Source organism: Bubalus kerabau, chromosome 12 (assembly GCF_029407905.1).
Source record: "Bubalus kerabau isolate K-KA32 ecotype Philippines breed swamp buffalo chromosome 12, PCC_UOA_SB_1v2, whole genome shotgun sequence".
In the NCBI taxonomy this organism is placed as follows: domain Eukaryota; kingdom Metazoa; phylum Chordata; class Mammalia; order Artiodactyla; family Bovidae; genus Bubalus; species Bubalus kerabau.
Window position 1 is genome coordinate 25,275,287 of NC_073635.1, and position 12,326 is coordinate 25,287,612.

A 12,326-nucleotide genomic window follows, 5' to 3' on the forward strand; every position below is an offset into this window, starting at 1 on the left:
TTAATTTCATGGCTGCAGTCACCATCTGCAGTAATTTTGGAGCCCAAAAAAATAAAGTCTGGCACTGTTCCCACTGTTTCTCCATCTATTTCCCATGAAGTCATGGGACCAGGTGCCATGATCTTAGTTTTCTGAATGTTGAGCTTTAAACCAACTTTTTCACTCTCCTCTTTCACTCTCATCAAGAGGCTTTTGAGTTCCTCTTCACTTTCTGCCATAAGGGTGGTGTCATCTGCATATCTGAGGTTATTGATATTTCTGCCAGCAATCTTGATTCCAGCTTGTGCTTCTTCCAGCCCAGCATTTCTCATGATGTACTCTGTATATAAGTTAAATAAGCAGGGTGACAATATGCAGCCTTGACATACTCCTTTTCCTATTTGGAACCAGTTTGTTGTTCCATGTCCAGTTCTAACTGTTGCTTCCTGACCTGCATATAGGTTTCTCAAGAGGCAGGTCAGGTGGTCTGGTATTCCCGTCTCTTTCAGAATTTGCCACAGTTTATTGTGATCCACACAGTCAAAGGCTTTGGCATAGTCAGTAAGGCAGAAATAGATGTTTTTCTGGAACTCTCTTGCTTTTTCAATGATCCAGCGGATGTTGGCAATTTGATCTCTGGTCCCTCTGCCTTTTAACCAATACAGAATCAATTCTGAAAATTAGGTTTCTTGCTTTTGAAATACTGTTTATTCTTGCTAATTTTAAATACCTTGAAGGCTTTTCCGTGTTACTGTTTTTATAAGACCTACTCTAATGTTGATTTTTAATACAGGAAAAAATACCAATCCTTCCCACTAACCCAAAATTGTTTTTTTTCTTTTTGTACATGTCATATATATTTTTTTTTCTTAATTCAGGGTTCTGAACAAAGTTTGACCAGTCAAGAACAAGCCTTATCTGCTCAGCACGCTGCAGTTATTAACCTTGCTGGAGTAGGAAGTTTTATGCATTCACAGGCAGCTGGTTGGTATCTTCATAACTAAGTAATGTTGAATTTATTAAAAGTATCTCTTGGGATCTCACCATTGAAACTTTTTCATTTTTGCAAGCAAAAAGAAGAAAAAATCTCAGTTCTATTTAATGTGTGAACTATTGATTGAGACACAGATATTTTTCATTGTTTTGATAAAGTGTTTTGACCTACATTATTAATAGCAATTGTTTACCTCATGCTAAATTTTGTTAGCAAAGTTTTGTACAATTACCCAACTTAGTAGGATGCTTCCACGCAGTTGACTCTAGTTTATCATGGTTATCTAGACTGCACTTTTCTAGATTGCAGTTTTTTGTCTCATTCTAGTAGCTTATAGTGCATGAATTAGGACTTAATAGTCAAGTAGCAAAGCTTAAGACAATTGTAAAAAAAAAAAAAGAGAGAGCTATACTAAATGACTGCTCACCACTTCTAGTAATAAATGGTGAACCGACGATTTACCTTTAGTGAAGATTATTTCATCAATTTAAGACAGCAGTTATAAAGTTCATATTTAATTAAAATCAGTAAGTCACATGTCTGCGGAATCTGAGATAGTGTGTCAAGACTAATGAGTGAACTTGTGAATATTTTGAATTATCACTGGGCTTACTATGAAATCAGTACAATTTCCAGTGTCTGGAATAGCTACATAAGGTTCTAATTTAGAGCTAGTAAATTTCCAAATGGAAATTTATTATTAATAAACCTTTACCCTACAAACTATAAATTTCCTAAAATAGCAGTAGTATAATTTTAATGCAAAGAATGTTAGTTCCAGACTTGCCACTAAATTACCTTGTAGTGAGTCCCTCAGACCATTGAAGCCTGCAGTTTCCTCATCTGTACAGATAGTTGAACTTAACACCTGATCCCACTCAGCTCTAAAAGGTTCACCACCTCTGTTGCTAATAGTGTGGTCTGATAGTCATTGTACCGTCTTCTGGCATTTGTCTACCAGTTTTGTCCTTACAGTAGTTTGGGTTTCTCCCACTGCATTTCTTACTTGACTGGTTGTATTTTAAACTTGGCATAGTCAGCATTTTGCTAGAAAGCCTTCTCAGGGAAATGGCAGCGAGATGCAGGAAGAGAGAGGGCACAGTGCTCCGGCCACATGCTCTCCCCTCTTCGTGTCCAGGAAGTCCTGCAGGCAGTGGTTCCCCTCAACTAACAGGATACTGTACTAAATTTATTCTGAAATGTCTGTGATTTGATACTTAAGATTAATCATACTGATACTTTTCTATTTCATTTTCTGTGTTGTCCTTTTCTAACCCTGGTAGCCTTCAAACTTTCTGACTGGCCTGCTTTCCCCTTCTCCTCTCTGTAGTGTTGTCTCAGCTTGGCTCTGCCGAGAACAGACCTGAGCAAAGCCTTCCTCAGCAGAGACTCCAGCTCTCCTCTGCCTTTCAACAGCAGCAGCAACAGATCCAAGTAATCCAGCAACTTCACTCTGCTTACATTTTTAAAGACACTTTGCTCCAAAAGTATTTCAAAATACCTTACTTCAGTTTTATGTTACTGTCTTTTGAGACTATACAGTAATTGGTAAATAATTTAGCAAATTTATTTAAAAATCTGACAACTTTAGCAAGTCAACTTGGAGCACTGCATATATTTTGTACATTTAAGTCATACTCTCTGCCTAATTTAAAATCTTTCTTGAAATGCTAGTGGCACATTAACATACATTTTTAGATTCCTTTATATTTTGAAATAGTTGTAAGTGCCAATGGTTAACTCCTTAATACTGTACTGCAGAAAAAGGCAAGTATTAGAGTGTTCCTATTTGTAAATTGTCCTACCTGTTTTAGAAAAGTGTTATTCCATTCTTAGGAAGTCAGAATAGTATACTTGACTAATTTGCAGGGTGGTTTTATACTTCTATAAACTATCATACAACACAATGGTAACTGAAGTTGCTGAGTTACTGCAATATAGACTGGCCAGGCAAAGTAACAGAGCTTCTTCTCCAGTTTAAAAGCCCTGTCTTGACAGCCCTCAGCAGGCTTCTGTACCACTGGTGCTGTTTGACTGTGCATTGTCTCGACGTGGTATAGTCCCTTTTTGTTATCTTGGTGCTCTCTCCCTTTCAGTTTTGTTCTCATCACTCTCAGGAAAATCATCTTTCCATACCTACCTACGTTTAACCTAACTAGATTTTTTTCCCTCTCTTTGCAGCAGTTACGATTCTTGCAGCATCAAATGGCTATGGCAGCAGCAGCAGCACAAACAGCTCAGCTACATCGTCATCGGCATACAGGCAGCCAGTCAAAAAGTAAAATGAAGAGAGGCACGTCAACCACTCCAAAATTCTGAGTCTTGAATAGTTTTCCTTTTTAAAAACATAAGAGCATTGAATCAAAAGGATTCGGAGTTTCTACTTCATTTTTGTTTTTTTAAAATGTGTCAGTATTTTACATTGTTAGACATACAAACTTTATACATAAGTTTGATTTTTAAATAAAAACAAATAATTTTTAAATAAAAACAGGGAAATGGTTTAACAAACCATTAGGGTTGGTTTGCCTAAGTCATTGTTTCTTAAAAATGGTTTCACTGTACATAATACAGAAGTGACCTGAGAAATACTAGAAACATCTTTCAAAAGAATGTAGTTTGGTATTTATTTAGTATAAAAGGTTTGTGCACAGTGTAACAAATACAGTTTTTACAAATCTGTTTTGAAAACGTGGTTGCTCATTTGGGTTTCATACTCTTAAATACTTCATCCATCAGTTTTTTTACTTCTTTGTGTCTTGTAACTGCTCGGCTCATACAGTCTTGAAGTTTAGCTCCAGTCAGTCCACTTCCACCTGAAAAATTGTGCCAACACTTAATTCTTACATGACCTATATCATGTCAAGTTATAAAACAAAATTTGAATAATATAAACCAGTGATATGGTCTCAAGATTTGTAGGTACGTGTTAACAAGACCTCCTGAAGTTTAAGAACCACTAACATATAAGATGCAAGGCATCTTGAGTAAATAAAACATCCCACATTCCATTTGGCCCTCCCTAATGTAAAAAAGCTCACTCTGGGTTTTCATCTACATGTTTAGTACTGAGATGGAAGGAAAGTGCATGCCTGGTTTGTGAAGACAACAGAGCCTGCCTTCCTCGTCCATTACAACTGTTAGGGTTCCAGTTGCCAGATGTTCCTCCTCTTCAGTAGGATCAACTATAAGCAGAGTGCTATTTTAAAAATAAAAAGGTATACATTATCAACCCATTAGACACATTTTATTTTAGAAAAGTAAATTAAACTTACTACCTGCATTTTAGCTTAGATGAGAGCTAGACAGAACCGGTAGAAACCAGAAAAGCTAGTAGCAAGCTGAAAATTGTAAGAATCTTTGCCCTTCAGTTACATACACAACCTTTTGATTAACTTACTCATCAAACACAGCAAAGGAAGTTGCAACTGGATGAGTTCTAATATTCAAATAACTTTTCTTCTTTAAATTAACTTCTGCTAAAGCAGTTTCTTCATTTATAGTAACTTCAGGCAACTGTACTACAAAAAGGCAAATATGTTAAGTCAGTTTCTCACTCCAGTTAAACAGGGCATTCTATGCTTGGTTAATTCACTTTTCCCTCTCTTTAAACTTGTCCAGAAGTATTTTTTGTTTTAAACTTTATTTTGTATTGAGGTACAGGAGGGCACGGCAACCCTCTCCAGTATTCTTGCCTGGAGAATCCCAGAGGAACCTGGCAGGCTGCAGTCCGAAGGGCTGCACAGAGTCAGACACGACTGAAGAGACTTAGCACTCATGCTCACGCAGCCAATTAACAAACAATGTTGGCACAGTTTCAGGTGAACAGGGAAGGGACTCGGCCATACATATACATGTATCCATTCTCCCCCAAATCCCCTCCCAGCCAGGCTTCCACATTAATACTGAGCAGAGTTCCATATGCTATACAGTAGCAGAAGTATTACTTAAAAAAACAAAACAAAGCAAATACGGTGGATACAAACATTGTTTTTCTTTAATTTAGAAGCATGTGGATAGGTAAATCCTCAAAAAACCTTTAGAAAATTTTACCAAAACAGAACACTGGCATTTAAATAGGAATATTCCCTTTTATTCAAGTTGCTTACCATTTTTTAAAGCTGCTAACAAAGCAAAGGTACAAGCATCCAAAATGTTTCCATCATGGTTGAGGCAAATGAGATCACAGTACAAAACCCAAGCAAGCTAAAACGGAGTTGACAAAGAAATTAAAGCTTTCTGATAGGTATAATGTGGTATTTGTTTGTATTCACAAACCACATCCTTGGTTAAACAATCAACTTTTGAAGCAAAAACTTAAACAAATTCACCTTTATAAAGTAAAAAAGTGAGCAAGTTTGGTAAAAGCTGGCTTCTAACTACCAAAAGCTGACAAGTGAACATCTCCATTTCCCCTCAAGGGAGCTACAGATGTAGGAGGAATTTCCATTCTTACTGCTACATTAGCAGATGAGGGAATTGCCTCTGAAAAGCCCAAATGAGACTCAAAATGTATTCTACCACAGAAACCTTAATACATGAAATTTTTAGGTCTTACACTGCTTAATAAATCAATATAATCAAACATGAAAAGCCTCTAGGTACTTGTCAGTGTAGTTCAAAGTTTTCAAACAGACCTGAAATTTATAATGCAGATTCACCTTAAATACGTTAGCTGATCAGATATTAACTATCTGTTGGAAAAAAATTTTAAATGACTGCATTATTAGTTGAAAAAAGATTACATCAGCTTAAAAGATAGTTTCTAGCCAGGCAATAAAGTAATCAAAATTTACTGGGTTTTTTTGGTGAACTATATCTAGATAGTTACAGAGTAGGAGTGATTTTTTTTTTTTTCTTTAATTCCATCTAGAAACAAGATATCTGTATTTAAGGCTACTGTGTTTTTTAAATTTTCCCCACACCCCAAAACACTTCAGAATTAATAAAAGCTCACAGCTTCTTTACTCCCTCTTACCTTTCCTGAAGAGATGCATAAGTCTTCTTTCTGAATTATCTGTGAACTTGATTTAAAGACAACACAGTAAACAAAAGTTCAAAAACTCTAAAGTGAATGACAGTCAAACTTTATCATGATAATCTTACTTTTCAATGACATCTGCAATGAACTGGCTGGCCACTTGGGCCTCTTCTCCAGGAGGGCCAGACCGAAATCTCGAGGAACACAGAGGTGATAGATCCACGTTAGGAACTGAAAGAAACACTGCAGCTGTGAACCAAATTTCACCTCTGGTTTAGTTTTAAAGGCGTTATCCACTGCAAAGGCAAGTGGAGAGCATATAACACATCAATTACATTCTTTTCCATTTTTCGTGAAAACCTTGCTGCTGCTGCTAAGTCGCTTCAGTCGTGTCCGACTCTGTGCGACCCCATAGACGGCAGCCCACCAGGCTCCTCTGTCCCTGGGATTCTCCAGGCAAGAATACTGGAGTGGGTTGCCATTTCCTCCACATGAAAATCTTAGGCTTAGATAAAATTTATATTTTTTCTGACTTTCTCTGCACAAAAAAAAATACACCACCACACAGCACCCCAGGCATCTATTTAAGACTTGACCTTCAATTGTAAATTACTCACAAAAGTTCTTAGGTTTCTTTCAAAGTACCCCAGTCTGTAACAGTATATAGCCTCACTAATCATACCCGCTGTTCTGCACTTTTAAAATGTTGGTTCCCACCATAAAGAAAAGATGGTCCAAGTTAAGAAAAAGAAAATCATAGTGGTATAAAGTAAGTGTTTATGGAAATAGAAAAGTTTGCAATTACACCCCTTTGCCTAAGAGTCAAAGGTTGATGGTTGATGACACCTGTATAAACTGATCAAACAAGTTTGACAAAGGTATTTACAAAATTCTGTACCTTGCTGTTATACTATCTTCTTTTAACAATTTCAATATTTAACAGGATTATTTAACTTAATTTACACTATCTTCTAACATACATACATTAAACTTTTCAGGTCTGAAGCTTCTGAATAATTTTCAATTCACCCACTAAGATTTAACTATAATAGTAATAAAGTATTTATTTAAAAATTACAAAACCGTTTAACTTACCAACATATCCTTTATCAGGGGCATCTGTTGGTGGTGCTCCAAATTCCTAGAAGCATATAAACGTTTCCATATGAAAGAAGCTACTAGAAAATTGTGAAGACAGCAATCAGTCAAGGAAGGCTCTACCAAAGACCATCTTAGCTAGTTGGCAACATCATGAGCATCCACTGTGCCTGGGAAGGTGGGTCAGGGGCTCTGGAGACATCAGCACCACTCGCACTAGCTCTGCAAGGCAAGAAGGCGGTATGGCAAAGCTGACTAGTGCACCTCAGCAAAATGACCGGAGGTTCTTAAAAGTTCTGCCCCACCTCTCTTCTCCTTACTCGGTAGCCAAGAATCTGAATTTAAATCCCAACCTCAAATGAGACAATATAAGCCCCTAACCTGGCAAGTCTTGTGAAATGTCACCCCACCTTTAATGGGGAAGAATCTCAACTTAGACTGAGTAACTCAGAGCTCAGTGTAGTCAAAGCAGAGACTTTGGAGTCAGCTTAAACTGAAGTATCTGGAGAGAAAAATTTCCGATGACTCTTCAGAGGATTCAGTTCAATTCAGTTGCTCAGTCGTGTCTGACTCTGCGACCCCATGAATCGCAGCATGCCAGGCCTCCCTGTCCATCACCAACTCCTGGAGTTTACCCAAACTCATGTCTATCAAGTTGTTGATGCCATCCAGCCATCTCATCCTCAGTCGTCCCCTTCTCCTCCTGCCCCCAATCCCTCCCAGCATCAGGGTCTTTTCCAGTAAGTCAACTCTTCGCTTGAGGTGGCCAAAGTACTGGAGTTTCAGCTTTAGCATCATTCCTTCCAATGAACACCCAGGGCTGATCTTTAGGATGGACTGGTTGGATCTCCTTGCAGTCCAAGGGACTCTCAAGAGTCTTCTCCAACACCATAGTTCAAAAGCATCAATTCTTCAGCGCTCAGCCTTCTTCACAGTCCAACTCTCACATCCATATATGACTACTGGAAAAACCAGAGCTTTGACTAGACAGACCTTTGTTGGCAAAGTAATGTCTCTGCTTTTTTAATATGCTATCTAGGTTGGTCATAACTTTCCTTCCACGGAGTAAGCGTCTTTTAATTTCATGGCTGCAGTCACCATCTGCAGTGATTTTGGAGCCCCAAAAAATATAGTCTGACACTGTTTCCCCATCTATTTCCCATGAAGTGATGGGACCAGATGCCATAATCTTAGTTTTCTGAATGTTGAGCTTTAACCCAACTTTTTCACTCTCCTCTTTCCCTTTCATCAAGAGGTTTTTTAGTGCCTCTTCACTTTCTGCCATAAGGGTGGTGTCATCTGCATATCTGAGGTTATTGATATTTCTGCCGGCAATCTTGATTCCAGCTTGTGCTTCTTCCAGCCCAGCGTTTCTCATGATTAAACTGGGCAATTCTGAAAGTACCCAACATAAAGTGCTAGAAACAGCAAGTACTCAGTAAATGGTAGCTCTTACTCCCTCAAACTTTTAAGCAATTTTATACCCATTTGCACAGATTAAATGCCATCACTGTATAAAAATGTCACCAAAAATCTCTTAAAATTTCTCAAATTACAACCAAATTCTTTAAAAATTAAAGGCAGTGAGGATTTTTTTTAAAATTGTTTCATTTCAGCAGATTTGCAAATGTTCACAAATTATAATTAAGTCATTAAACTTGGGTTGTATTATCTAAAACTCAAAGGTGAAAACTTGGGAAATGAAAACAAATACTAAAATACCTGACTGCCTAATTAACAGTAGAAATATAGATGTATATTATAATCTAAAGTATATGAAGCTAACTTAGTAACGCAAATCTTGGTAATAAGTATATTAAACCTACCGCTTTAATTCCACAAATTACTGTAGTATTTCCCAGCTTCACTAAAGCAGAACCATCTGCGGTACCAATCGAACCTGAAAAGTATTTTAAAAAAATGAAAAAGTTTTCTTCTTTTACATATGATTTTTATCTCTAAATACCTAAGTTGTCCATGAAAATGTACTCCTTCCTTGAGTCTTTGTAAAATTACAGTTGACCCTTGCACAACATGGGCTTGAACTATACTGGTCCACTTATACAAAGATTATTTTCAATAAATACTTCCACAGTATTACATGATCCACAGTTGGTTGAATCTAAGGATGCTGAACCTTGGATATGGAGTGCCAATCCATAACAGTAAGATTATACTCGGATTTTCAACTCTGTGATGGCCGGTGCTCCTAACCCCTTCAGTGTTCAAGGGTCACCCGAATTGTTTTAGGAATTATTCATTTTCTTGATTTTGAGTGAGTCATTTGTCATTCAATCACAGGGCTGTTATAAAAATTAAAATCTCTTGACATAAAAATCACTGTGATCCCTTACACATGGTAGAATTTGTCTGAAATACTGTTTAAATGGCTCAGAGGCTAAAACCTGGGAATGTCATATGGGTAAAATTGGAAAATTCCATGTTTGCAACAGAAGATTTAATAAGTGTAAGATATAGAAGGAAACCAAACCTTACAACTTTTGAAGGAAGGGAGGAAAACACTTCAGAGTTACTTTAAAATTTAATATGAACATAAAAACTGAAAGGATGTGCTTAGTTGCTCAGTTGTATGCGACTCTTTTGTGACCCCATGGACACATGAAGCCTGCCAGGTTCCTCTGTCTATAGGATTTTTCAGGCAAGAATACTGGAGTGGGTTGCTATTTCCTTCCCCTGGGGATCTTTCCCACTCAAGGACTGAACCTGTCTCCTGCACTGCAGGTAGATTCTTTATGCACTGAGACATTTGGGAAGCCCACTAGTGAGAGGAGAGTGAGTTAAAAAAAACTCTACAAATAAAAACTTGCTATTAAGCAAAAAGATTCTATTTTCAGAACTGAAGCAACTTCAACATTCTCTCTTAGAACTCAAAGTACTCTCACCTACGTTGACAGTTGTGGTTCTGAATTCACCAAGTTCTCTTCCATCAGGACGGCAATTCTCTTTCTAAGTAAATATATGAAAGTAGATTACAGCTACATGTATATCTTACACAGACCAGGGAAAACATACTGAACCTCATTAATTCAAATAAATTAATCTGTATTACTTTAAAACTGTCTTTTAAAAACTGAAGTATACTTGACACATTAGATGTATAACATAATGATTAATACTTGTATTTATGAAAAAAGCATATGATACCATTATCAAAAGGCATCACATAATCACCTTTACTTACCAGAAATCTCCTGTAATACTCCAGAGGTTCCACAGTTCTGAAAGACATGTGAAAAATATGAGATAAATTATAAATCAATATAAATCCAGAAACACAATAATCTTAATAGTAGGGTGATAGAGCAGAAATCTCCAAAATTTGTAACTAAGTTTCTGTTATGAATTCTAGTTTATGTTGCCACATGTTGCTAATTACCTTTGCAATAACAATCACACTCAAAGACTGACTTTAATTCTGCTTTAAACAAGTATAAGGAAGGAGACCAAAACTCTAGGTCTCTTTAAAAAGATAATTAATCCAGGTGTGCATCACTCACACTTTGATGCAGGAATACTTCGTTAGTAGGAAAAAAAAATTACGTATTTATTTTCACTACCCGACTTAAATTTAGCATATTCTTCAATTACGAGCATAGGCAATAAACCACTATAATATTAGCCCTACCTGCGACTTTAACAACTACAGATTAAATGTTTTCGTTTTTACTTTATAGTTGCCTAAGGTAAGTGTAAGGCGTATCGTTACTTTGTAATTTCAGGAGTTACTTTAGACTTCCCACTAGGCCTTCTCTAAGAGAGTTAATTTCAAAACAGTTATTTCACTGTGTCAAAATTCCGGAGTTTATAGAAATACATGGTCGTTTCAATATAACTGGTTTCCTTTGGAATCCTATTTATTTCATCCATTTAAAACTGGACTCAGAACGAAAAGCTATAGCCTTCCCCAGAGAGTAGCACCAAAAACGCTTAAGGAAAACCTTTCTAACAAGGCAGAATGCTTTTACACATAAACTACTGGGCAGGGAAAGCAGGGCGCCCTGAGGTTTTGACGCAAAGCTTTTTACAAGATTACAAGTGTCAGATATGCAGATGACACCACCCTTATGGCAGAAAGTGAAGAGGAACTAAAGCGCCTCTTGATGAAAGTGAAAGTGGAGAGTGAAAAAGTTGGCTTAAAGCTCAACATTTAGAAAACTAAGATCATGGCATCCGGTCCCATCGCTTCATGGAAAATAGAAGGGGAAACTGTGTCAGACTTTATTTTGGGGGGCTCTAAAATCACTGCAGATGGTGATTGCAGCCATGAAATTAAAAGACGCTTACTCCTTGGAAGGAAAGTTATGACCAACCTAGATAGCATATTCAAAAGCAGAGACATTACAACAAAGGTCCGTCTAGTCAAGGCTATGATTTTTCCAGTGGTCATGTATGGATGTGAGAGTTGGACTGTGAAGAAGGCTGAGCGCCGAAGAATTGATGCTTTTGAACTGTGGTGTTGGAGAAGACTCTTGTGAGTCCCTTGGACTGCAAGGAGATCCAACCAGTCCATTCTGAAGGAGATCAGCCCTGGGATTTCTTTGGAGGGAATGATGCTAAAGCTGAAACTCCAGTACTTTGGCCACCTCATGCAAAGAGTTGACTCATTGGAAAAGACTCTGATGCTGGGAGGGATTGGGGGCAAGAGGAGAAGGGGACAACAGAGGATGAGATGGCTGGATGGCATCACTGACACGATGGACGTGAGTCTGAGTGAACTCCGGGAGTTGGTGATGGACAGGGAGGCCTGGCGTGCTGCGATTCATGGGGTCGCAAAGAGTCGGACACGACCGAACGACTGAACTAAACTGAACTGAACAAGTGTCTCCTGGGCAGCAAAGTCCACCACACACCAAGCCTAGCGCTCGCACCGGGTACCGGCTCAGCACAGTCCTTCCTATCGCCCGCCTCAGTGGGGAGAAGATGCGCCCTTTCCCTTCAGGAAGGGAGACGTTCAGTTCTCCCGCCCAACGTCTGCTTCTGCGGTGGAAACAAATGGGAACCAGGTGGGGTGGCCTCCCGATGAGAAAATCCCAAGGGTAGAGTAGCCACCGACCGGTAGGCTACAAACTCGCGCCCGCCAGCCTACCGCACTCACTTGAACCCAGCCGCCATCTTCCGCCCGCGGATCTGCGCATGCGCCGCGTCTGCGCCTGCGTATCACCGCTGCTCCGGCCCGCGCTGCTTTTTCGCTTCAGCACTTTCAACATTGATTCTGCTACCTGATATCTAGAAGGCAGGGTTGTATGGGCCAGA

General features: G+C 38.4%; 2 protein-coding genes across 11 annotated transcripts in view; one reads left to right on the top strand and one right to left on the bottom strand.

Annotated features, from left to right (window-relative positions):
* Positions 1 to 3,488, top strand: part of SUPT20H (SPT20 homolog, SAGA complex component) — a 40,323-nt gene extending 36,835 nt beyond the window's left edge. For 7 of the 10 annotated variants that reach the window (XM_055542324.1, XM_055542323.1, XM_055542326.1 and 4 more), the window contains exons 24-26: positions 858 to 963; positions 2,304 to 2,407; positions 3,155 to 3,488. In XM_055542324.1, coding sequence (XP_055398299.1) covers positions 858 to 963; positions 2,304 to 2,407; positions 3,155 to 3,292 — 348 coding nt within the window. In that variant the 3' untranslated portion in view covers positions 3,293 to 3,488. The remainder of the gene's footprint in view (positions 1 to 857; positions 964 to 2,303; positions 2,408 to 3,154) is intronic. The other 3 variants (XM_055542327.1, XM_055542331.1, XM_055542328.1) reach the window with 1 other exon arrangement.
* Positions 3,489 to 3,575: 87 nt separating this feature from the next.
* On the bottom strand, positions 3,576 to 12,267 carry EXOSC8 (exosome component 8). Its single transcript, XM_055542337.1, has 11 exons — positions 12,169 to 12,267; positions 10,255 to 10,291; positions 9,956 to 10,019; positions 8,879 to 8,952; positions 7,050 to 7,095; positions 6,080 to 6,185; positions 5,952 to 5,997; positions 5,083 to 5,179; positions 4,374 to 4,494; positions 4,066 to 4,172; positions 3,576 to 3,789 (listed from the first exon to the last, which is right to left on the bottom strand). The coding sequence occupies exons 1-11, from the start codon at positions 12,183 to 12,185 to the stop codon at positions 3,674 to 3,676; spliced, it is 831 nt and encodes a 276-aa protein (XP_055398312.1). The 5' UTR covers positions 12,186 to 12,267; the 3' UTR covers positions 3,576 to 3,673.
* Positions 12,268 to 12,326: the final 59 nt, after the last annotated feature.